Consider the following 27,456-nt stretch of genomic DNA (forward strand, 5'->3'; position numbering starts at 1 on the left):
GACAATATAAACAACTATCAATACTTTGTTGCGCAATTACCAAGCAATGCTTAATGTTGTAACATTAGTGTTACGAACTGTTAAAGAAGTCCAGATCGTAACACTTAGGAAATTTGTAACGGGATAGGTTGAACTTGACAGTGAAATGACCATACAATGCGGTTAGAGGCTTAATTAAAAGTTTATTTGGCCACCAAGAGCTGAAGCTACAGGAGAAAGTGATTGTCTGAGTTATTTACAGGCGCTAACCTGAAAATAAAGGTCTTAGGTTAATAAAGAAAAGAAATAGAATTAACAGAACTTAATATTAGGGAAAAGGTACTTGAGTGGCGCCCAAATCAAAAAACAACCAAGTCACATAAGCTGCCCAAACCCCATAACCTGTCTAACAAAAGAAAAATGCAGAAAAGAAACCGAAGTCTTCAGCGAGTCGGCGCTTTAACTCTCCTACAATACAAACAGAGGCGCTCACCACTGACCTAGTGTGTCTAACACAACATTACTACCTGTTCCCATTTCCCTAATTAAAAGGAATCTGATCAGTTCTCCATTACACAGTCAAAGTTGAATATTAGACATATAATAAAGAATAACATCAAATCACTAAACACAATGCGCAGCACAAACAAGTGGATTAATTCTTGTTAAAACTACAGAGTAATTCAAACAAGAGCAGTGAGGTCTTTTATTTTCTTGGATTAACATTAAGGATAATGACATCAGCCGTGGCCCCATATAAACGTCACCACCTTTCAACCCACTAGCGATGTCCTTGCATACAGTATACAAATTTAATAAAAACTGCATTTTACATACACATGATTTTGAATACTTACATTGCATTCCTAAGCATTTATTTCTATCTAGGAATAAACAACAGAACGTTTGTATTATTATTTACACACTTTTTATTTGTCTGTCAATGAAGGTGGATATTTGTTTAAATAAATGCAAGAAAGCAAAGAACAATAATTATTCCTAAAACCAATTCTAAGTCATTGAAGATCAAACTTAAATTTCTTGAAAAAGATCACATCTACCATAAAACATAGATCTACTGCATTGTCCTTCAGGAAATGCGAATCTAGCTTTATCCTCAAATAAAGATCCCATGTGTCTGTGGCCCTCTTAGCATTGCATTATTAGAGTAAAGCCAAGGCACCATAGACAAGAGTCCTTTCAAAAGGGCAGGCAGACAAAAATATTACCTCACATCCCATGAGGAAGGGTTCACGTTTTCCGCATTGTTTACTTTCCCTCTCATGCTCGTATGTTTTCACTGCATGTTGGAGTTGAGAAGGGACTTTCCATGGAATTCTCGGTGCCACTCTCTGAAACTTTTAGCCTTCGTTTCACTCAAACTCCATCAATAAATTTGGTGGTTCACACTCAGCAAAGCACGGGTGCAGCTGAGCTGTGCTCTACATTTCATTCAAAGAGGGCAGTATATTATTTTGAAGTCAAAGCTGGCCGGCTGATTAATATTTGGCCTAAATAGTTTAGCATGATCAGGAAAGAACCTTTTCTGTAGAGAATTACTTTCTGCACACCTTAGCCGTCAGCAGCTGTTTTTATATTTTTCACTGTGCTCCTGTAAATGGAGTGCTGAAATATATCTGAAACCTTTTTGAACTCGTTGGATTTGTACTTTGTGTGGAGCGGGCCAGAATCCCTCCATGGTGCAATTAAGAATTTCACCCAAACCATCTAGAAGCACATTAAAACATCTGTCCGCATGTATCAATGTCGAAATGTGTTAATAGTGTTCTAGCGTAGTAATCCAAAAATCCAAAATCAAACTATGCTGTCTGTGCTGGGAATATGTTACGGTTAATCTGTGACATGCTGGACACAGAAAGCTATGTTTTTATTAGGTTCTTCAAAAGCTGGAATCCTACAATGCTTGATAGGTAATATCCTGTTCAAAAAGAGCATTTGTAAAGTTAAAACATGCATGAACATACTGTAAAAAAAAGTTGAGCCAACTTAAAACTTCAGCAGATTTGTGAGTTTTCTCAGTCAATCACTTTTATTTATATAGCGCTTTTAACAGATTGTATTAAAGCATTGAACAGTATTAAATAGGAGAATAGAGTGATACTAATGTATAATGATTAAACACTTGAAATTAAGTGCCCCCAACTAAGCAAGCCAGAGGTGACAGCGGCAAGGAACCAAAACCCCATCTGTGGCAGAATGAAAAAAAAAAACTTGGGAGAAACCAGGCTCAGTTGGGGCCAGTTCTGTTTTGTAAATACAGGCCCTGGTTTTCGACGATGGACATCTCGGACCATTTGATCCCCATCTGATCTGGATACAAACTGAGAAACAGAATAAGAAAGAAACAGACTGATATTAGGGTAGATGCCAGTCTTTTTACGATGTTATGTGTAATCTAGATTTAAACTGACAGAGTGTGTCTGCTTCCCGAATAGTGTTAGGGAAAATCTTCCAGAGTTTGGGTGCTAAATAGGAAAAGGATCTCGATTTCGATATTCTAGGTATTATCAAACAGCCAGAGTTTTGAGAGTGCAGTGAATGTGGAGGACTATAATGTGATAAGAGCTCACTCAAGTATTGAGGAGCTAAACCATTCAAAGCTTTATAAGTAATTAACAAGATTTTAAAATCTTTCCAATGTTTGATAGGGAACAAGTGCAGTGTTGACAGAACCGATAGATCATACTTCCTGGTTCTAGTAAGGACTCTGCGTTTTGGACCAGCTGGAGTTTGTTTAACAAGCGTGCAGAACAACTCAACTTAGAAAGCTCATACAAACATAAGATGAGAAAACTCAGAAATCTGCTGAAGCTGGTTTCCTTGAATTTTTTTTTTTTTTTTTTTTTTTTTTTTTAAGTTTCACTGCATGTATCTTTAAATGCAAATGAGCTGCTGCTCCATCTCCCCTTTTCCAGAATAGGGCTGTAGCTTTGTAACTTGCCTAACATACTCTGCCAAAACAAAACATGTATTTGGTTTTGATTATCATATGGCAAGTGTCACTAAACTAAGTTCTTTTTTTCTCAGCTTTCACATGCAGACAGGTAACTATGTTCAGTCGCATTCAAAATCAATAATAAAAGTGAATTTTTGCCTTATGCGTCCATTTAAGTGATTTGTCACTTTAAAGAGTATTTGTCTGTTTTTAACTTCAGAACAAAATATTCTGTCAATAAGCCAATAAAGCGTTGCCATGATTCAAAAACCGTCTATTGGAAAATATGGCAGATTTCATATTCCATTCAGGGAGTCCTGTGGCAGCCAAGTGACAGATTTCTCAAGCTATTTTTGACCTCCTCAGTGAGGACCTCCCTCATGTACAATAAATGTGTGGGTTTTTTTCTGAACATAGCTGTCAGAAACACTCTTCGTTTCCTTAGGTGCAAACCTGTGATGGTCTATCTCAGTAACACATTTTTTATTATCCACAAGCTCTGCTTATACAGGCTGCAGTGTGCGTTTCCCACGAGTGCACACACTGAACTTTTGATGTTGCAATCAAAGCTTGAATCTGTTCTAGCAGCTTCTATGGGACAATTGAAATCGTATGGACGAAAATTGATCGAATCTGGCTTGAGTTTTGGGCAGTTCACTATGTTTTCAGGATTTATCTGATGGCTTAAAACCTCTTTGATGCTTCATCTAAACCTGTTCTCCGTAAAGAATATTTCTCACATCTGTTTCCATCCTAAAGATGAAAAAGGGAAGAACTAAACTCTTTCATTGACATAATGGTACAGATTACACCAGCACTCCAAATAAAACATCCAAAGAAGGCTTCGTCGCATCTGCGATTTATCTTTCCAATTCATCCACGGCGCGGAGCTCCATTTCTTCCCTCATTAAAGTTATCCGACCGATTTGGAAGCCAGTTTTAGTCATGGGTGAAGTTTGCTACAGTGTTGTGTGCTAGATTTCACTGGAACTAATACCCTGGGAGACAATGAAAGAATTTTGTCACTGTTAACTGCCTGATCCAGCATCGTCTTGCAGTGGAACAGCACAGTCTGTTGAGTGACTGAGCGTATGACTTACTGTAGTGTCATCAGTTACACTCAGGGATAGACTGCCGATAAAAAAACAGTCGGGAACACAAATTCAAATGTTAAATTCAAAGGGCACAGAATAAAATTTTTTTTTCATATTTTTAGGCCTTTTTATTCCTTTATTGCACATCCTTTTGACCATATCTATACATCTATACCTAACCGAGTAATCCTTAAAAACTGAGGAAATGAACAAACACTGATTGTAAACTTACACTTCACAAACACTATAAACTGATTCTTCAAATCTGATTGGTAAATCACAATATTGTTCCAGGGTCAGTAAAGATGTTCATCCAGAAACATGTAGCACTTGGTAAAATCAGGTTCTGCTTCCTTTATTTGACAGTTTTAGAGCAGGCAGGAAAGCGATGGACCGGCAAAAGACGTTTTTGAGAAGCTGTATGTCGGCACACGAATCACAAAGCTACTGACGCAAACAGACAACTCAGATTTAAATAGGCATCCAATAAAGTACAACAAAGTACAAAGGTACATAGATTCGAAGCTTTAAATCCTCTTAAAACGACCAAAAGCACATGAATGCTGCCCGACAGAGAACGCTGTGGATCAGCTACTGTGGCTTAAATGGCCTGATTGACCTTTCCTCCCCTTAAAATCTTTACATATTTACTTTGTATCTAAATTCAGCGTCTACAGTCAGCCCCCTGATCTACTGGCCTGCGGGGAAAATGCACCAATGCTCCCTACAGATAGTCCATTGGTGATTACATTACAAGAGACAGCAAAGCATAAATATTTTACCAATTTAAGTTCACAGAGGCAAAGGTTAATTCACGAGAGGCCCAGAGCTAACCCAGCAGGATTTGTTTGTGCAAAACGCAGCCCATCGTCTACTGGCCTGCTCCTAAATCATCTACAATTGCAAGAGGAATAAGGTTAAAGAGGGGAACATCTGGTACGGCCAAAATAACCCATGCTTTCAGGTAATGGCTAATGAAATTGTGCTTTATTTAACATTTCATCCTGCTGTCATGCTCAGTGGCTAAATGTTTACGAGAGCATGTATGGAATGATAAAAGAAGTTCAGAAAAGCCCCCACACTCGCTCACCTGTGCTGTGTTACTTTACATTAACCAGGATGCCCTGAAGGTGTAGCTCACCCCTTTGAAGTAATCCCCGACAGCTGGTATTTGTCAAGATGAATGTCCACTTTTTGTCCTTTTAGTTAGAGAGCATTCAAGGAAAGGAAATGCTAAATGGTTTGGTAGGGACGCAGATCTAATGCGGCTAACTCCAGCTGGGGGCAATTCTGAATCTTACACACCCCAGCGCTGAATGTTCCCGACAGCTCCTGGCTCGCTGTCTGGGCTGGATTACATACTGTCATGGAAATATAGGACAGAAACGTATGTGGACTATATATGTAAATGCAATTAGGAAGATTAATGGGTTGTCTTTACACTGGATCTGGCTGACATATCAGAGAATTTAAAAAAATTGTGATTTCCAAGCCTGGAAAACACTGAGGGAATTAATCAAACCCTAAATGTGAATTGTGTTGTTGGAGTACGACTTGGAATTGTTTAAAGGTTTCCTGAACACTGTGCTCTTCTGCAACTGGCCAGACATACATATCCCACCCCCACAACTCATGCAGCAAACCATTGGCTGGGCAAATATTGCTGTCACAACTTGTTCAGATGCTAAAAATGCACCCCCAGTGCCAAAGTTTACACATCAACCCAACCGAGGAAACAAACTACAGTTCAGAAAAGGAAAAAAAAATCCTAAAAAATAAGATAACACTTTTCTGTGATATGACTGGACAATAGCATGTTAATTGCAATGAAATAGACTTCTTATAGCTGAAATGAACTGTAAAGGGGTTGTTTTGACCCACTTAAGTAGTCTACTTTGTATATTTCTGTATGTTTAATTGTACAAACGAATGTCCTGACGCGCATTTATGAAGTTTCTATACTATGACTTGTTAACATATTGGTCGTTTTTTAATACTTTTTAATAAAAGAACATATTGCATGACCTAATACCTAATACCTAAATGTACAATACCTACAACTACCGCACTAACTAATTATTAGCATCAAATTGATAGTTTATTGAAGAAAAAGTAGCTTGTTAATAGTGAAAATTGTAGATTAAAATAAAGTGCAACCAACTTTTAAAATTTGAAGTGCACATTTATTACAATAATCGCACTTCCTTTTCACAAGTATTAGCTTGCACATAAGAAAAATAATTCACCAGCTATAGATGTTGCTTATTATTGCTTAACACTGCAATCCACAGTTAGTCTGTACCTTGAACTGAACTTTGAACAGTGATTTATTAGTATAAAATATCAATTGTATTTAAAAAAATATCTCTACATAATAATGAAATGACTTCAGAGATCATGTAAGAGTTATATAAGTTGCATGCCCTCAAGTCGTTCGCTATTTCTTCTTCTTTTTTTTTTTTTTTGAATACTTCAAATCACCATATGATTTATCATCTCTTGCTATGCGAGAAATGCTGATACCTAATAAATGCAGCCCCTGGTCTCAGTGGTTGCATTTCCCCCCCGTGAGAGAGAGGCCAGACCCTCTCACGGCACACCAGCATCTTATTGAGGAAGAGCTTCCTTAAACCTCTCTATTGTAAGCACCTGGGCCAGGAAGAATGGCTCTTTCACAAGTAAATTGCGGCCCGGCTTTACAGAGAGATTTTATAACAGAGCACAGTTGACATTGGCAAGAGTGGCACGGCCGGCCATTGAAAAGCATGAGCTGCCTCAGTCACAGGAGATCAATCACGGCAGCCTATTTCCCCGAAGCTGTAGATTTCCGCTGGGGAGGGGAGCCAAGGGCAGTAAAATAAGCAGCTTGTGGTTAGTCTCATTGTAGAGCCGAGAATCCCAGCGGGTCCCGTACTTCACATGGAGCTGTCAATCTAAAGCTAACAAAGCGCGTCTGACGTCTTAAGCCTGCGTCTTCCCTCCCCCTCACAGGCAGGGATGCTGCTGCCATGGTAACAGCTGAGTCATCCCATGCCCTTCGAAGCGATGCTCTCTTTTGCTGCTCAGAAGCTCGTATGCGCTCTGCTCACCACAGGTGCCATCTGGGAACAGCACCGGGCTGGCAGATTGTGCTAGCCGGATGGGTAACGTTTCTTCTGCGGTCAAGCACTGCCTGAGCTATGAGACTTTCTTGCGGGATTATCCTTGGTATCCACGGCTCCTGTGGGAAGAAAAGGTGGGGGTCTGTTTTTGCATGCGCAAGATTTATACATGGCTTTAGGAAATACAGCAACGCAGAGAGAAAAGCAGTCGCATAAAAGAATAGCTCACTTCGTAATGGAAGCTTAAATAAACGACCCTCATGTTATTCTCAAACAGTTATTTTCTTTCATCTGTGAGCTGATGACATTACATGCATTGCTGTGACAAAAAGGGTCGTGTATCATTACAATATGTTAACAACTCAAACCAAGTTTTACATTATTTATGCCGTATGTTCCATTTGAAAACATGCTAATGAGATTTGAAACCTATGACAAACTACAGAACTGATCACACTTTGTTATTTTATGGTCCAGTTTTCTCTATTAACAAACCATTAACCATGACTTTTGCCTCAATAACTCTTTAAGTGTAAGCATTTAAGAATTACATTAAATTACGACAGGATGGAAGGCCTATATCCTGTAGTATACTATACTAAAGAATATGGTACAGACCTAAAATCAAATAGAAAGTTCTGTAACACTTTATTTTATGATTAAACCTACTAGTTGCATATTAGCATGCATATTGATAGAATATTATCCATTTATTAGTGCTAATTAAGCACATATTAATTTTTTTATTCTAAATGACCTTATTCTGCATCCTACACAATACCTAAACTGATGAACTACCTCATGAACTAATAATAAGCAGCAAAACAAAAAAATATTGAGGAAAATGTCATAGTTACTAGTTAACAAGTGTTACCTATTCCAAAGTGTTACTGAAAGTTCATATGGCATCAAATTAAACTACACTGAAAAAGTTACAGTATTACTTTCTGTCAAATTGTAATCATGACTTGGTTTGAATCAGACGTTTAATCAATATTAAAGTTATTTAATATACATTTAACATAATTTAATTACATTTAAATTACATTTTTTATAGTTATTTTTAATGACTTAGTCTTGATGGGAATTGAAAAGGTTTTAAATCATTATAATTTGAACACTAATTTCCACATATTGATTGGTTCAAATTTGATAAGATATTTAATATAAGTTTGAATTTTCAATTCCTAATTCAAGAGTCATTTGCTTTTTATCCAAAGTAAAAAGCATTGAGGATTAAACCTAGAATTTTTATACTTTATTTTGTTGATAAGAAACTAATGGGGCCTGTATTTCTGGTCTGAGCGGCGATGTAGAAGAGTAAGTTTGATTTATGAGTGAATTTAATGGGCTGTCCTAACTGCAGGCCTGGGGTGATAACGGGACAAACCGCAATGGTTCTCCTCCACCTACACAGCACACGCAGTCAGAAACTTTGTAAAAAGAACTTTGTTATCATTCCTTTAACACATCCATTTCCTCCCTCTATGACAGCACAATTAAATCAAACTTAGCTCTAAAGAAACTAGGCTGTGCAGTTCTTCACAGAGAGGGTTTCCGTATCAAGAGGCTGGGGTTTTATAGTCATCCAAATCTTCTATAAACACAGCATTGCCCCTTGGTAATACAACTCCCGAATTCAGAGGTTTAGCTTTGGTTTTACCATTGGAAAAGAGGAAATACTTGTTTCCAAAGCACATTATGTCATAAATGACCTGCCAAGGATCTGAAGACCAGATTCAAAACATGAAGTTGTACGCACCATTTGACAGGAAGCACCGGACAGAGGATGTGTCTTAATCCACCTTTCAGATTTTCCGTACAGCTCTGTGAAATTGTTATATGGTCTTTCCTTCCTCATTGTTTTTCAATTTACAGTGCGCTGAACTGCCTAAGCTTCCACGTTGTGTCAAAATTGTGGAGGTCGGACCAAGAGATGGACTTCAGAATGAGAAGGTAGAGATTTCATCATTCTAAAGTGCTTGAAGCATTGCAGCTTAAAGTGGTTAAGCATGTTTATGATCAGCATTCTGCTTTTAGGTTTAAGCGGGAAAACCACACCAAATCAAATGAAAATACGTAAATATAACAAGTGGCTAAGGCATTAAGGGAAAACCACCTGGTACACATTTCTGATTCCGTAATATGCAGAAAACGCAGGATGCATGATACACTACTACCAGTAATGTTTTATTTGGCCACCTCTAGCATGATTTACAACCTGAATTCCAGAAATGTTGGGATGTTTTTTATTTGAAAAAAAATAAAAACTAAAAGAATTTCAAATAACATGAGCCAATATTTTATTCACAGCAGAAAATAAAGTGAGACATTTTTTTAATTTTATACAATAGTCGATACAGCGCTGTGTGGCATGGTGTAGCATCTCCTCTTCATTTCAAAACAGTTTGAAGACGTCTGGGCATCAAGGTTATGAGTGTCTGGAGATTTGCTGCAGGAATTTGGTCCCATTCTTGCCTGATACAGGTTTGCAACTCCTGTAGAGTTTGTGGTCTTCCTTGACGTATTTTTCTTTTAATGACACACCAAATATTCTTTATTTTTAATACTCTATATTCTGGCTCATGTAATTTAATATAGCCTTTTGGTTTTAATTTTATAAAAAAAGGCACTACATTTCCAGAATTCGGGTTCTAGTCAACATAGGCTAGAATTGGAAAAGAATAATATCTTTTGGTCCACAAATATATCTTTTCATACAATTCCATGTACAGCACTGCACTGTAATGTGAAGCAACAAAAGCACAATAAAAGAGCTCAAAGATTTGTAGAAGCAAGTTTAAATGCCATGGTTGCTTCAAAACATATGTTTAATGGCAAGTTAGGTTTAAGTTATGGCTTAGTGTAGGGTTTTTTTGTTTGTTTGTTTTCAAATACAATACAGTGTTAACCGTTTAGCATCACTCAACGGTAGGTGACACTAACCATGACACATTCAGCATCTGCTACATAGAAAACTGAACAATGTTTTAATGCCTGAAACACCGTATTGTAATTTTGCAGAAATGTCACCACAGGCACATTTTTCCAATTAGCTATTAGCAGATACTGTCCTATTGTATATATTCACAGGAAAACTATTCATTCGGTAGCGGTGGCAAATAAATTATTCATCTCAGAAGCACAGGCTCACAGATGTACACGCTCCCTGGATGTGTTCATAGAAACCTAAGTCTTTTGCATCATTGTGTTTCTGCAGGAAATAGTGCCAACAGATGTCAAAATCCAGCTGATAGACATGCTCTCTCAGACCGGGCTGCCCATCATCGAAGCCACTAGCTTTGTGTCTTCAAAGTGGGTAGCACAGGTAATAAGGTGCGACTGTTATCCTCAAGAGTGTGTTGGCTGATATCCTGTGGCTTTTCTGTCAACACAAAACCACTGCATTTGGTATTCACGCCCAAAAACTGCATTTGCGCAAAACCTCTTGGGATGAAGCTTGAGTATAAACTCTTGTTGGTTTGTTTTTTGGTTTTTCAGATGGCAGACCACACTGCAGTGTTGAGAGGGATTAAAAGGTCTCCTGACGTTAGATACCCTGTTCTGACTCCCAATATTCAGGGCTTCCAGGCAGCTGTAAGTAAATATTTGTATCATTTACATGTATTTACAAGTGACATTTGCAATTTACCTTCCATGCCAGGTCAATGATATTTTTCTTGTATAATAAACCACTTTATTTATGCATGCGCTCTGCCTGCGCATTCACCACCCCTTTGCTTTACATAAGAGCACAACCTTTAAATCTTGTACTATTTATTTGTAAATGTTTAGCCCGTTTCTGTTAATTGCTTTCCCTGCTAATCATGCGAGTTGTGCTCACAAGCCAACATCTATAAGCACAAACTTGATGAAATGTTTCCTGTTAAAGGTTGCAGCAGGAGCTACTGAAGTGGCAGTGTTTGGTTCCGCCTCAGAGACTTTTAGCAGGAAGAACATCAACTGCTCTATAGAGGAGAGTTTGCAGAGGTTTGAGCAGGTCATCTCTGCAGCCAAACGGGAAGGTGTACCAGTGCGCGGGTATGTTTCACCGACACCAGCTTTCTTCTGTGTGTTTTCTTTGAGGTTTATGCTAGTGGACTTTCAGTTTTTGCAGAAATTAAGCTCTCTCCAGATTTCTGCTCATAAGCTGCCATCTTTGTAACAGTGTCCCCTGTGCTGAGTCACTGCTTAACTAGGACGGGAGCAAATATTTATGTTTATACTAGCAGACTCTGGGATCCATCTTTGGTGTGACATTGAGCAGGAGTAATATCAACTTGGAAATGATTGCAGCATGACGGGAAGGCATAGCTTTGTGCCATATACCCAGTATTCATATTCAAGTAAAAAGCCTGTGTTCATTATGTGTACTTTGACGCACTAATTTTGAATGGCAATCTGTTGTAGGCAAGAAGGTAACCTCATATTCAGGATTATGGCTGACTTATCATAACAGCCAATATTATCAGCCACTGAAACCCCGCGGGAGTAAGTTTAAGAATGATAAGTTACCTTGGACCACAAACCCAGTCATAAGGGACCATTCTCAGAAAAGGGATATTTATATACAATATTTGGCTAAAATGCAACCATTTGAAAATCTAGAATCTGAAGGTGCAAAAAAAAAAAAGATTGAGAAAATTGCTTTTGAAATTGTCCAAATCAAGTTCTTAGCAAGGTATAGCTATAAATGAAGTTTTTAGATATTTATAAAATGTACAAATGTAAAAAACATCTTCACCAAACATCTTTAATTAATTTTCTAATGATTCTCGGCATAAAAGGTAGGTGTTCCTAGGTAACATGTTGTTTTCAAAATTGGCAGAGCTTGTAGCTGAATTCTGCAAGTGTGCAATTCATGTGTCCATAGTTAAAAAAAGGTGCACTGGATCAAGGTCTGAAGTAGTTACTGGATAGTTGTAGGTTTGACTCTCCCTGATGTTTTTGAATGCTCTATAATGCTAATTGGTGACTTTCCCTGCAAAAAACAAGTAAAATTCTTATTGGTTGCAGAAAGCTTATTAAAATAAGCTGAAATAATTATCTCTAAGCTGCTAACATAATACCACTCAGACATTTGATCCAGCTGATTGTCCCTGTGCTAAATGACTATTGAGCATGAACATCAGGACTATAGTTTTCAGGAGCCATTCGTTATATAAGCAAATTCCAAGATTGATCTTTGGTTTAACCGAGAGGTCAGTGGTTTCTTTTATTGTGCTTACATTTTTTTAGACTGTTTTCCTTAGAGGTTTTGAGATGGGGCACCAGAGCAAGATGAAATTATTCCAGAATTAATGAGTAAATAAGTCAAGTTCCAGATGTGCATGCAGTGTGGTGCTTTGTATCAGTTACAAGTACAAGTCCAGATGTGTCCACAGTTTTTAGGCTGTGCTCTTTACCGAATAAAAAAAACCAAAAAAACGATAGAGAGCAGTCACTTCAGTCTGACGAACTCATTCTGGCAAATGTGACTCAACGCTTAACGTTCAAGAAGAGACTATACGGAAATTCTGGTAGCACACAGCAGTATCGTCTGACGACCACAAGCCCAAGAGAAACATTTTCAACTTTTCACTTGCTTGTTCACTGTTTCTAGCAGAACATGTTTCCTTTACATATGGAAAGCGCATATAGCTTTTACGTCGCTCTCTAGCACCGTTCCTCATTCTCACTGTCAACACTATTGGTACGATTTGTCACAACCGTTTGACACCGACCATATGTTTCGCCTGCTGCTGAACGTTTTGTTTTATTCTGTGATAGATGTAATCCATTGTAAGAGCAGTTCTGGCCGCTGTGGACTGTTCTGCTTGTGGTTGCAGTAAAACAGCACTTGGCGTTATTTCACCTATGTTGCATGACTGTTGGTACTGTAAGCTCAAAGCTATATATCCTCCAGCATGTGCTGAACTTTACGTCTCATAGCTCTTTCGCTTCTTTCCAGGTACGTTTCCTGTGCTCTCGGCTGTCCGTATGAGGGACAAGTAAAGCCATCACAAGTCACAAAGGTATTGTAATAACATTGTTCAATCCGAATAGCATTGTTCAGTGTATAACGACCCGAAGCTAGATTAAATGGGCCTTCCAGTACGTGATAAATCTCACTGAGTGTTGAGCGCTCTGAATATTTTTTCTTCCCACAATTTTCGTAGTCCCACAAGGCCCTTATTACGATGTTTGCTAAAAAACCCGCATGACGCTGTAACACGCCACTGCTTTTCTAACGCTCAGAATGAGCTCTCTGTGTGCACTCCTTCATCTTGTTTATATTTCCAGGGGAGGACAGTGTTTTCATGGCTTTCCTCTGTTCCGGCCCAGGTGGCAAAGCGGTTGTTTGAGCTGGGCTGTTATGAGGTATCCCTTGGGGACACCATTGGCGTAGGCACCGCGGGCTCCATGGCCGAGATGCTGAGCGATGTGTTGACAGAGGTGCCCATCAGTGCTCTGGCGGTGCACTGCCACGACACTTACGGTCAGGCTCTGCCCAACATACTCATTGCTCTGCAGGTGAGTGACATTACAGTGGCCACAACCAGGTACATGCAAAAGGGTTTGGGAGAAGGGGATATTATAACAAATATATGGTTTGTCTCTGCATGAGGCACAGAATTGTTTTGTGATTTTTGGACCAAGTTATAAGTAAAACTAAAAAGTTGCATATCTCCTGACCTCCACCTCTTGCAGGTAGCCTCAGGTCATAATTGTTATAACACTCACCAAGTTTGGTGTCAATACGGAGATAAAGCCTCACATTGATTGTTGTTCGCTTTTCGAATAATTATTTTGCATGCAATGAAGAGTTAAGGCAATTCCTTTGAATTCCAAACATTTTAGCCAGCATGGTCTGATGCCAGGCAATTTTGGTGAAAATCAGATGAATTGCCTATTAAGTGATTGAAAAAATAGGTTTTCTGAGTTCATTCGACTCGGCATAAGCCAAGGTTTATGGTTTCCAATGTTATTAGCATAAACTTTTTTAAAAAGTTTGAGTTAGAGACTTCACATTCTTTTGAGACTATCCTCTATCAAAGTGACAAATTTCACAAAAACGGCAACAAAACATCAGGTGCCTAAGCGTCTTTGGTGCATAATTCCTAATAATGTTTTAATTAGATATTAAGATTAAAATGTTAATATTAAGATATTTAAATACATTTCTAATAACAATATATTATTATTATTATTATTATTATTATTATTATTATTATTATTATTATATATTAAAAATAATACTTTTATAATATACAAACTTATGAAACAAATGAACCGAAAATGAACAGAGTAACAGAGTAATAAATGAAGCAGAGGTTTACAATGTCTCACCACTTTTCCTTACACACACACACACACACACACACACACACACACACACACACACACACACACACACACAGGCCTCCTGGGAAGGCAACAAAAGCTACCAAAACACCCTCCAAAAACCCCCTGGAGTATCAGCAATTAATTTTTTTTTTGTACTAAAAAGCACGGAACAACAACAACAGATACCACCCAAAATACGCTCACACAAAACTGTCAGGCGTATTTGAATGTGACGACTAAACGCTTTTATGAAACAATGCCTGCCTGTGGTTTGATTTTCGCGAACCTTAAACCACAGAGCGCAGCCGCAATTCAGAAATAACACTGGCATGGCTTTATCAGCTCTCCAGGGCCCTTTGTGAGCGCTTTCTCAGTTTGTCTTCCCTCGCAGAACGCCGCTGCTCTTTGGGGGCTGGGCGGGTCAGCAGATGTGAAGGGCTGGACACAAAGGCTTACCTATTAGATGTCTGTTTCATATGACAGTGGCTTGGCTCTTGACAAAGCGCATGAGATGGAGGCTGGAGCGGGGCCCTCAGGGGCTCCAACTCATCTGTCGCTAGGGCCGTTGAACTCTGTGACAATGCTGCGCTTAAAGGGCAAGGGGAAAATTATCCTTTCATCACTCGCTACTAAACAGAGGGAGACTGGGGAAAAGGAAAACCCCGCGCTCTAGTATATTCCATTCTCGGCTCCCACCCCTTTTTAGCCCTGTCTGTCTGTTTATCCGTCTCTTTCCAGCTGTAACAGTGTAACTCTAACTGCGGTCTGTGCGCCACAGAAATGGCCATGCATTTCTCAGATTTTTTTTTTTCTCTGTGAATTGTGTGGCCTGACAGGGGGTCCTTTTTCAAAAGACAATGAACAAAGATACCTCAACAACTGAAAGCAATGAGCAAGTTCACATACCTAAAGTACTCTGAAACCGACACTTTATTAACTTCATCATTTTTAACTCTCTGAATGTTATATTTTTTCCTAGGCAAATATATAGTTAGCACAAATTTTGGAAATGTTTTAAATTTGAATAAAATGAAGACTAAAAGACTTTCAAATCACATGAGCCAATATTTTATTCACAATAGAACATAGAGAATATAACAAATGGTCAAAGATATTTTACACTTTTAACCACCAAATGAGGTCATTTTAAATTCGATGCCTGCTACAGGTCTCACAAAAGTTTACAGATTGGGAACATCTAGCAACAAATTAAGTTAATCGATCGGGTCTAGTAGAAGAGTCAGTGTGCTGAATTAGCCTGCCTGCAGTCCAGATCTTTCACCTATAGAGAACATTAAAGAGCACAGAGGTTGGTAATGTATGTATTTATATTTGTATAAGCAGCTTGTATTATACTTTTTCTAACATAATTTATTGTACAAACAAAGTGTAGTCGAGGACTAAAAAAATACCCAGAACCGCGAAAAAAAAACGAATTTTGTCTAAGATTAGGGTAGTCTTGTCTGGTAGACTTCAGGCCTTATGCGCCAAACCTTTTAAAGAAATAATTACTGGTAGTTGCAAAGAAAAATTCAGACTTGGTCAGTGTTTCAGTTAGGGTACAGTTGTGTAGGCCGCAGCAACCTCCGTAACATCAAGTTAAGTATCTTTGACAACAATGAGAAGAGACAGAAACGGCTTTAAATTCCGGACGGTGAATCAGCATCGAACCGATATATCACAGACACCCCAAGAGCACTGGAAATAATAACTGTCCATCATTTGTCCTCCTCTACTGACCCCCTAGCAAAACTTGGTGGAAATGAAAGATTTTATCATAGTTTTTCATTAGGGTTCGCCAGTCGTCTCCGCCACCAGCTGAGCCAGAAATGAATTCTACTCACCCTGCCAGCTCAGAGTCACCCCTGCTTTTGTTCAGGATAAAGACATTACAGGTTCTTTGTATGGCTTTTCTCAGGGACTTATTGAGGGGGGGAAAATTAACTCCTTCAGATAGCTAAAATAGGTTTGGTCTGGTTATTTACTGAGTTTTAAGAAAAAAAATCTGAACTGCGGAGAAGTCCTGGTGTTGTGGATATATCTCTGTGAGCGCAGCCTGCTCTGGACAGACAGATTTGTGCCGTTCTCGCTCCTGTCTGACAGTTTCGCTGATGCTGAAAGCCAGAAGTAGTGTTCCTTCCTGACACAGAGTGCCATGATATATCTATTCCTATCATAAATCAAGTCCAAACCTTGGGAAATCTCTAATTTATGAAGAAAGAGGTGGTCCTGAATCTAAATAAATCATTTGGTGCTGGAACATACCATCCGTAAAAATGATTAGGGTTCAGTCATTATCGTATTTTCTATGGTTGATATGCCAGTCGTCTTGGACTTGTTTCAAGCATCTTGGAAATGTTGCCTCAGTTTTTCTATTGCTTCTGTCTCTGTATTGAAGATGGTGAGATCAGATCTCTGTGTGGGCCAGACTGGCTGTTCCAGGACTCCTTGTTCAAACAAAAATGTCTCTGAATTATTACAATATTTACAAATGTTTGTAAATCCCAAACTGATATATCTTTCTAGCACACTAAAGCAAAATACATAAATAATCCTCTTACATTTGTGCGTGCTTGTAAAGCATTTGATAATATATTTGTATTTACTTAACACTACTGCTTCCCAGTTTTTTCCTCATAAAAAGACATTGGACACTGGACTAAAACAGTTCATCAAATTCTACTTTGATGTCTAAAAATTGTCTCAGTTGTCTATTTCATGAGAACAAAAGTTGATGTTATAATGAAAAAAAAAAAAACAAGTAACTCAATGCGAATTTCCCTCTAGATCGTGCCGTTATATAATGAAATTCAGTGCTGTTCACTGTTTACATGGGTTTTATGTGGCTCAGTGTCACTAGGAGATCTTTGTAATAGACTTTGATGAGTGATTAGCACGGCTCCCATTACTGCGAAAACATGGGGGAGGGTTTGACCAACTCTTCGCAGCTTTGACTCCCGGGGAGATGTACATATATCTGAACTGGTAGGGTGCCTGTTCTCTCAGGAAGTGGCTGACCCGAGCGTGAAGCAGTGACCTGTGTTTATGCAGTCACGATCTGAAGTGTGGAAGGTCAGCACACAGATTTCAAGTGTCCCAGCGGTCCTGTGGTTGTGGCTGGGAAACAAACGCATGGCAAAAATACTTTCCCACTCCTTTGATCGTAATATGAAAGAGATCACGACACTTAATCACCGAAGGATGCTTTAACCCACTTCCATGTTAGAATGATTTATTTGATGTCCTCCAAAAATATCTCAAAGAGGGAACTGTAGACATCAGAGTGAAAGCCAGTGTGTTGTCATCTAGACTGGTGTAAATGAAGCATAATACCACAGATTGGAAAACTCAGCAGTTCTTTACACAGTCATTCCGGGAACAACATCTAGTAGTAAGGTCCAAAATTAACACTCGCTGAATGCCAAATGCATGCAAAAAATTTTACCATTTACTCGCCAACTGGCTGGTAGCAATACAAGAAATAATTAAAGCTGAAACATTGAGACATATAATAAATGCAGCTTCTAGCCCAATGTCTTGGGGGAAAAAAAAATGTTGCAACTTGTGTATGCTCGTTCAAAAACAATTCCATCAGAAAATTCCATCAGTACTATGATGCCTAAAGGGTTATTCCTGACAACAAACAAAAGATATGAGAAATAACATCATGTTGTCTTTTGTGACACAATGTCTATGACAGGTGCAGTTTCATGTAGTATATTGTTCCACTTATGGACAAAAATGTGAGGATTTTTTTTTTTGAAATAATTTTTTTACCTAGTCAAAATAACTGAATTGCAATTTGATTGAGATTAATGATGATAAAACACGGATTTTGAGAATTGCTAAAAACTGAGTTAACTGTTCATATATAAGGTTAGGATGCAAAAAACAAACAAACAAGAAATAATCATGTATTAGCTACAATTTATATCTGCTCTCCACATTGATGATCCGAGTTATTCTATAAAATTTTAAAATTAGTACTTGTAAGAATTTGGAAGCAAATTCGAATATCAAAATAACTAATTCACAATGCAAACAAACTTAAAAGCTTGAGCTTGTGCCCCATAGCAAGAGGTCGGTGAAGAGGTCGTTTGCTAGAATTTGAAGTGTCAGTTCTTTCCCCCGAGGTCTGAGGGTAGGTCAGCTCTCCCTAGTGCAAGGTCATGTCATGCAAGGGAAACATGCGCTGGTCAGTGAGGGACCGCATTTTATGAACAGTTCAAAACACTAGGAAAACTGAAAGGTGTTTAGGAGACCATTACAGCAGTGTGTTTTTTTCCTTTTTTTAAAGTAGCTTTACAGAAAAAAAAAGTAGAATAGTAGAAAGAGCTTGACTATGCTCTAAATACAGACAGTTTAAGATAATTGAGTTACAAAGACATAGTATTAGATAATAATAGACTATATGCATTTTGTTCACTCCCAATAGATTGGGAACAGGGCTCATCTACAGTATACATGCCTCTAAATACATTTCTGCAGCACATTACTGCACATTTCGTGACAATTTCAAAGTGAAACGTCCAGTGAGTGGCGCTAAAACTCAAGTTGAATACATGACCCTGACGTATATTTGTAATATTGATATAGGCTCATATTGCGGTGGTTCATAATTCAAATATTCGAGAAGTGTCACTAAAAGTTAATGCTCTGTCGTGTTGGAAATATCCTCGATACCAAACCCAACAGTGTTTAAAAAAGCGAAAGTGATTTAAAAACACATTTGTTGATGCAGCCGTAAGTTCCTTAGGTAGATTTCATAGGGTTCGAACTCTCTTCGAGCTCTTAATGAAGCTGATATGTGTCACTAATGTTCAAATATACCAGTTTTTAAATGTCAGAGCGTGTTAAAATTGGTTTGAATTCACAACATAATAGTAACTAGCAACCTCAAGTAACTATAGAAAAATTAGGCTTTATTAATCGAAACTGTGTGAAATCATACCTTGTGTGAAAAGGAATAACAGTTGTGGCAGTTTTACTCCCTCTAGTGTTCATTTCAACTGGAAACTGCAGCAATTCGTACGTATAAGTACGTTTTTTGGAGTTTTGGAGAAATGTAGGTAGAGGAACGTATTTCCAATGAGCCTAGGTGGGTATGTGCATAAATGCGAGTTTACCATCATGTGCTTGCATGTCATACAAAGGAGCTATTGTCATGCACACCCATGCCAGCACATCCGCTCGATAGAGGTGTTTACATGAGTCACATATATTCAGGTGGTACGCTCTTTACCTTGGCATTGAGACCATAGAGGGCATTCATGCTGTAGGGCCCTATGAAATAGAATTTCCATCTTTACTTTAAAATAAGTCATTTATTTTCTATTTTGTCTCTACAGATCACTCAGAAATCTGTTACCAAGGAAAAGCTGTGTCTCACCGCATGTCCTGATTTTCAGAGTTCGATGTGTTCCTGGGTCAACATTTTATTCCAAAAAATTTAGTATTGACAATATCTCTACACCTAAACCTAACCTTACCCACGAAAATAACCACAAAGCCGAAACTATAAACCGATTCTTCAAATCTGACTGGCTAATCACAATGTTGTTCCAGGGTCAACAAAGATGTTGATCCAGGAACATTTCACACTCAGCAAAATCAGGTTCTGTGTGTCTCACTTTCGTAGAGACATCTTTATGTATTTATTGAGTGGAAGCTGTATTTGGAAATTGGGAAGCTGTCAGCACCCTGAGTTTCCCACGAACGTAATCTCTTGTGGAAATGTCAAAGTGAACTCAGTTTCACAGAAAACAGATCATTCTACATTGTGCTTTTCGGATGACAGCTGAGGCAGTCATCGCTCATGTCAAATTCTAGCTTCCTCCAGAATTCCTCGTCTCCTTTAGCTGACGAGAAGCTTTCCGCCCACGCCTGCAACTACGCCACAACCTTAGGCAGGTCTTTGCAAGGCTCCGACACGACAACGTGATCTGTGATTTTAACACCACATCTGTTTTTCAAGCCAAGCCAAACTAATTGAACGGCTTCAATCTGGTGTTCCTGAGCGCTGTTTGCTGAACATCATGTCCTCGCACATGAGTCGTATTCAGAGTCAGCAAATCTTCAGCAAGTCCCTGTACGCTTTGGTCGGCTTCAGGCCCTCTGCCTTTTCACAGCGGGTGGACGCAGAAAGAGCTGGCGACGTAGCAAATTACCACTCTGTGTTTACGCAACAAAGCGTCTGCCCTGCAGAATATCTTGCCCTGACGCAAAAAGTCAAAAGCCCATGTCTGGAAATCTGAAGTACAGTGCAAAGCGGCATGGGTCCCTTTCCTCCCGCCAACAAAAACAACAATTACAAGCGACTCAGACGGCCCAGCTATGAAATAAGGCCTTGTTGCTGAGAAAAGCTAGCAATTAGGGGGCATTGTTCAGCAAAGCAAAGCAGCTTTTATTATTTTTTTAGTTAGTTTGCCATGCCCCAAAGGTCTGCATGTCCAGAATGCAATGTCTTATTGATATTCACTGATGCTATATCGAGGTCAAAAGCAGGATAGGAGCGTTAATTTCACCGCTCTGTTGGACTCCATCCCCATTTCCCCCTCCTGACATCTGGCTTTGCCTGGGAAGCTGGAAAACGTCTTTAATATTCTCATGACAGTCAAGACGACATATGGAAAACATTGTAATACCTTAATCTGCAATGCTTCTAAAGAGAGACAGAGAGTGAGCTAGAGAGAAAGAGAGAGAGAGAGAGGCCGGCAGATAGATGCTTGGCTTTCTAATTTGTAGGTTTCAGAAGTTCTTCTGGGTAGCCCGAAGGCATACGAGACCAGAGACTCTTCGATATACATCACAGGCTAATTTTCCACACCTGCCAATAGCTAGAAAGTTAGAACTCGCGCAAGGAGTATGCTGTCTACTGATTTAAGTGGTAACTCAGCCCAAAATGTAAATTCTGTCATTTACGCGCACCTTCATGTTGATTCCATTTTACACAAAGGGTGAATATTTGAAGAATGTCCTAGAATATCCATATGAATTCTGCAGTATATTTTAAATCCTCTGAAGCCATGTAATAGCTTTTATTTTGGGTGGTTAATTTTATGGTATTTTTCTAAATACAATAATGCTGCTTGAGAGCGCTGATATTTAGCATCTAGCAAAGAGTTGTTTGTCACATTGCGTGAACTGTACACTGTGGGTACATATTATGGTACCACATGGTGCACTTTTTAGCGAGGCATGGAATACGTGTCACTGCAGTTTCCAAAAGAGCCAGTAAAAGTTTATTAATTTTCACACAAATTTGAAGTTGAAATGGCACGGCTGCATCAACAAATGTCTTTTTATATCAGTTTTACATTTGTTAACACTATTGGGTAGGTTTAGGCTTTGGTGTTGGGCATTTTTCTAACGCGATAGAACATTAAGATTTAACAACAGTTCTCGGATATTCTGAATCGCTGCAAACATATCTACATCAACCTGTGCTTTAGTGTCACTCAGTGAAAATATCGAAACAGTGTACAGTAAGGCAAGTAAAAACTGTGTTTCAAAGAAGTACATATTTTTATGAAGACAAGTTATTTTGTGCATTTGGTCTAATGCGATGTGTTAATGTGGTTTAAGAAAAAAAACATTATTTTCCACATACTGTACATTATTGTGCCAAGTGTGCTCTGATTGGCCAGCAATCCAGTGCGTTGTTATTGACCGAATACCTCAAGCGTGTGATGGAAATGTTACACCCCTTTACCACACTGTGATGCTGTGCACCAGCACGACAACACAATGACAAACATATTACAAACAAGCATTCATGGTGTATGGAAACATTTGTTGCCTATGCATACGTGTGCCTCGTAAACTTAATACCATGTCATCATGACTTAAGAAACAAGAAGTAACAAGCACTACTCTGCATTGCTAAAACATGTGTTTGAATAGTAATTAGCAGATTGTTTATATAAGTAAACATACAGGCTTTGAGTCAGACGCACCTGGACAAAGCAGCAAAACTACAAATGCTGAACAATTCTCATCAAATAATAAAGCACTCACCTGTCACTTGTAATAAAGTCAATGCACCTGTCATGTCCCTTTACCCGTATTAAAACGGAAACACGACCAACAAAATAACTTGTGCTCAGTGCTAGCTGTTAGCCACTCATAGCACTCATAGTTGCAATCTTTGAAATGAAGCATAAAAAAAGCGAAATCGGTTTAGGTCTTTCTTTCTCAGTTATTGTCTTTTGTCTTGAAAAAGGCAGTTTTAGTAGATTGGCATCAAGCTCTGGTGTAGGCGCTGATGACTGCGGCTGTCATTTTCTTTTCATTGAATTACACTTTAGTTTCTCACAAATCCCTGATTAAAGGGGCGTGCTGGGCTGTCATTGAAAGTCAAACTTTGATTGACTGATAATTCTGTTTCTAATGCTCATAACTCAGATGTGAGGTCTTTCAACAAAAGGGAAACCATAGGTGTGTTGGACTTGAAGCGGTGCTGCAGTGTTGACATTCAAGTGGTGGCTGATGTCATTTTAGGGGTGGCTGTGACCCCCCCTTGAAGGCGCCACTGCTGCTTCCATCCGTCTGGCCTTTTACACAATGGTGTGCGAAATGACGTCATCCTAGAAGAAACAGATTGTCGCATACATATTTTGGTCTGTCGCAAAAAAATTGCCCTTGGGCTGTTTCCGTACAGAATTTCACCTATTGCGCAAATTATAGGCTATGCTAGTAGCCTGTTCTTCATCAGTTGAAAAGTTTAGTGAGTTTCATTTTTTTATAGAATATTTAGATATTTCATTAGCAAATTTTTGTTTTTCTGATTAACTTTTGTTAGATAGTTTTGGATATAAAAATGTTAATTTTGGTTATTAAAGACAAGAGAGGGTCGTTAAGCAATTATTAACTGACAAGATTTGAATTCGAATTGATACGTGGCTGGAACCAATTTAAAATTATAAATTTTATACATGCAAAAACAGAATAAATATCAGGATGTGAGAAACACCTCACGAAAAGAGGCCCATATGCCAAATATATTCTTCTATCGAAATAATAACTTAAAGCAAAAGAAAAAAAAGTGTACCAAATAGCTGTAGAATTTCAGTTAATTTTTGTGGTGTGCCTTCATTTGTTACCTTTATTTACAAATGCACAACTATTATTGTGAATGTATAAAATAAATATTTAGAATAGTTTTGAATTATGTCTTGTTCTTAGATGAGTATTGTAAGCTGTTACCAAAAAATCTGAAAAAAATCAAGTGATCGCAAGCAGTTACACATTACTAATGGACAACCTTCATCTTCATAAAAAATTAAAACTTTTAGCGTATTAAAGCAACATCAAATTTAGAAATGCATGTTTGAGAGGTAGGCTAACTAGAATTTTTCTTAGCATGTTTACAATTTTAGATAGCCTACAACAATATGAATCATGAACACCATGAACACCGAAGCCGCCTATACGCTAATTCTGTCACGTGACACTACATTTATTTGCGCTTTCTCAACAAAAGGTTTTTTTAAACACATTTTTGCAACATTTCAAGAATCAATGTATGTGTCCCTGCCACAGCTCAAAGTAAACCCAAACGCTATGTGAGACCACTTAGGTTCTGAGTTCGATTTTTTCAAGGAGAACTTCTGTTTTGACCTTTTCGTAAACTCAGGGTATCATATCAGCAGCTTGACAGAGTTCAGCAAAGTCCAGGCCTACGTCGAATCCTTTGCTAAGCAACATCTTCTGGGTGTTTGGTTTAGCGCTCCAACAAAAGCGCAGACGTGCAAAACTGGTCCAAAACGCATCATTAATTCTCATATGGAGGCCAGACACTTGTGGTCCACTGTAAAAATGCCCTTTTTCCACACCCTGTTGAAAATCTACAATTACTCTGATTATGAACATTGCGCAATCCAACCTGCCGTTGTGTGAGTTCATAGAGACAGTAGACGCATTTACAGGTGATTATTTTTTCATATGTGTGAGCTGTATTTATTCAGGACCACTGAAGACTGAGGCATTGTACTCAAGGTTAAACCATAGTGCCTCTGCGTGATTAACATTGAATTATTATGTCGCCTTGGGTTCAAACGGTTCTCCTGTTTGCCAAAACCAAGTATCTTTCACATTAGGAAATCTGGTTTTGGAAAAGGGAGTGTTGTCCCACTAGAAGTCATTTACGATTGTTATTTCCCATTTTGTGTTATCCCCTGCTCACTTTCAACCTTGAAAGAACACATTTGTTACATTAAAATAAATCTCCTGATTTACCCTCATGTTTTCCTTATATGTGATTAATATCCAGAGTAGTTTTGCTGTAGTATCATATCTGGCTTCAAGTAATGCCCGGTTAAATGGGACTTCCAAGAAAAATGCCGTCCAACTGAAGGTACAGATGCTCCATGGCGTACCAGATGTTCCGTCTATGCCAGTCTCCCAGAAAAAGTGTAACATGTGAATAACTTGAGATAATGGACACCATTGTCCTATGGGTTTAACACCCCCCTAGGTGTCGTAGGTTGGTTCTAACCAGCCTTTTTTATTTGTGTTTGGCAGATGGGGGTTTCTGTGGTCGACTCCTCGGTTGCAGGCCTCGGAGGGTGCCCGTATGCCAAGGGAGCGTCTGGCAATGTTTCAACCGAGGATGTTTTATATATGCTACACGGTCTTGGAATTGAAACCGTAAGTCTCGGTTTTCTAAATGAATCACTAAGAATGTTACATTAACAAGCAATGACACTTTTGGGCACTTAAGTTACTCGAAAAATGCCTGAATGCCATTACATGCAGAAAATCAAAGCAAATGGCATCTGCAGTTAAATGCTGCACAGTGTTTTCTCGGAATCTTTTTTTTTTTTGTGTGTGTGTGTGGATATCACGCTGTTAAAAATGTACTGGTAATTTTCTGCCAGGACATTAAGCATTCATTTTACAGCTGTTTCTCTTAAGTCTAAAACACCGTGCAATGCAAAAATGAATGCACAGATAAAACACCTACAAAAAAAGTTATAATAAATATTTAATAAAAAATATTTCTTATTAATACAGTGCATTGTGCCCTATTTTCACAGATGCCCTCAAATGGGAAATTAAGCATGTCAATTATGTGTCTACAATACTTTCTGGCAGTACGTCTACTGTATCACTTTAATTCTGGCCATCTCTTTATGAAGCATTTTGGATGAAAAAGGCGTTTAAAATAATTGCCACTTGCTCAGTTATTTTGTTACATTTGCATCCAAATACTTTCTGAGGCCACCGTATATGTTTATACACGCTACACTCCTAGTTTGTTCATTACTCAGTTTATCCCGTTGTCTAAAGAACAATTGAATAAAATGTGGAAAACTGTTTTTGTCATAGTATATACGCAACATTTACATGGGTGTGTTAGAAGATGTCTGGAGGGTATTATTTGGGTAAAAATGTGTGGATACCAGTCCTGATATACCTGATATTCTGGTGGCAGCGTGTTTGGAGTAATTATGTTCTACAGTTTCTCACACTTTTTTTTTTTTTAATCCACACCCTTTAACTGCCACCACTTCTTAATCCTCACACAGATAACATCTCAGCAACACTAACCTCAGGCTTCCAGTTTCTTTTGCTCCTGCGCCCCCTGGTGTCTGTTGTGATTGGTAACCGTCGGCGGTGTTTGTGTTTGTGATGCAGGGGGTGGACCTGTGGAAAGTGATGGAAGCGGGAGAATTCATCTGCAAAGCCTTAAATCGAACAACTAACTCCAAGGTCAGCCAAGCTACTAAAAACATCCAGCCTTTTCATTCTAAGTGAAAATACACACACGAGGTCTAAAACCACATTCAACCATTGCACTGTAAATCTTCTGACGTTTGACCTCTGCTAAATGCTTGTGCAGGTGATGATGCAGTATTTAACTAAATAATACCCATTATACTATATTGTGCCTATAACAGGAAACATGGGCATTTTATGCCAAAGAAACGAGCCCATACTATTCATGGTTTCTGTCAAACAGAAAACACTAAAAATAGATAGCCAAGAAAAGTTGACATGACATGAGGCCAATGACCCCCTATCTGTGAAAGTAATTCTTCTTCTTTTTTTCTCAACTTACTGAATCATATCCAGCTATAAATAGTTAGTTGTGGCAGAGTTCACAGCAGGTTCAAAGCACTACAGAGGTGCTTATTACCTTTTCAATAGTATTAACCATAAATCTCTGACAATACGGAAATAGACACACGCATTCATTACAAACATACGTTAATATGAATAACTGAAATAAAGAATCCTTTCACTGAGTATTGTAGATTGCATGAATGATATTTTAAGTCACATTAACATAATCTTTGCGTATGTGTATATCTGAAATATAAGTTCCTTCGGACATACTTTATTTTTGGCCCTAGTATAGGAAGCAATAATTATTATTAAGTAATTTATCATATCGGCTGTTTATTAATAATTTATATTCTGCGTCACCATATTCCAGATCCCTAATCCTACGAAATGCATAAATGTAACAGCTAACTTACCAGCTATTAATAGATAGGAGTTTATTGAGGCAATATTTAATGGCTTGTAAATGACGTTGTTTATTGGACCTTAAAATCTCTAGTCATGGAGAATAATGCATTAATGTGCTTTTTAGAAGTACTGATAATAAACAGCCAATTTGCATTATTTGCAGCCAATTTGCAGCTAGTTTGCATTTTAGTTAATACTAAGAATTGGTCCTTAGAATAAGATGTTAACCTTTTTGACATATATCTGTAGGGGTCTATTCATTTAAGCATAACCATGTCTGAATTTTTAGATCTCTGATGATTGAAAATGATCCTTATTGCTGTACCTATTGTCTTTGCACTAAATCATGTGTTCCTGTCTTTGCACATCACATATCTCTACCAATAATTATTCCATCTTTGTAACCTGCCTTCATACAGTTGTCTGTATGCTGGGTATGTTTGAAAGCTGTCATTTCTTGTAAGCTCATCCGTATTAAGATCAATAAAAAAAAATTCTGAAAATGTGTGTTTTTTTTAAAACGTTC

At 38.3% G+C, this 27,456-nt stretch overlaps 1 protein-coding gene across 2 annotated transcripts; it reads left to right on the forward strand.

Moving 5' to 3' along the window:
* The first annotated feature begins 7,019 nt into the window (after positions 1 to 7,019).
* On the forward strand, positions 7,020 to 27,433 carry hmgcll1 (3-hydroxymethyl-3-methylglutaryl-CoA lyase-like 1). Of its 2 annotated transcripts, XM_043234544.1 has the most exons (9): positions 7,020 to 7,264; positions 9,009 to 9,086; positions 10,351 to 10,458; positions 10,632 to 10,727; positions 11,023 to 11,171; positions 13,081 to 13,144; positions 13,455 to 13,643; positions 24,978 to 25,103; positions 26,094 to 27,433. In XM_043234544.1, the coding sequence occupies exons 1-9, from the start codon at positions 7,169 to 7,171 to the stop codon at positions 26,211 to 26,213; spliced, it is 1,026 nt and encodes a 341-aa protein (XP_043090479.1). In that variant the 5' UTR covers positions 7,020 to 7,168; the 3' UTR covers positions 26,214 to 27,433. The 2 variants fall into 2 exon arrangements, with proteins under 2 accessions (XP_043090479.1, XP_043090480.1); XM_043234545.1 differs by lacking the exons at positions 7,020 to 7,264; positions 9,009 to 9,086 and having other exon boundaries at positions 10,351 to 10,466.
* Positions 27,434 to 27,456: the final 23 nt, after the last annotated feature.

Source organism: Puntigrus tetrazona, unplaced genomic scaffold (assembly GCF_018831695.1).
Source record: "Puntigrus tetrazona isolate hp1 unplaced genomic scaffold, ASM1883169v1 S000001170, whole genome shotgun sequence".
NCBI lineage: Eukaryota > Metazoa > Chordata > Actinopteri > Cypriniformes > Cyprinidae > Puntigrus > Puntigrus tetrazona.

Coding starts and splice junctions, on each gene's coding strand:
- hmgcll1 (XM_043234544.1), top strand. CDS start 7,169: ATGGGTAACGTTTCTTCTGCGGTCAAGCACTGCCTGAGCTATGAGACT. Junction 10,728..11,022: donor TTCAGGGCTTCCAGGCAGCT/GTAAGTAAATAT, acceptor TTCCTGTTAAAG/GTTGCAGCAGGAGCTACTGA. Junction 13,145..13,454: donor AGCCATCACAAGTCACAAAG/GTATTGTAATAA, acceptor GTTCCGGCCCAG/GTGGCAAAGCGGTTGTTTGA.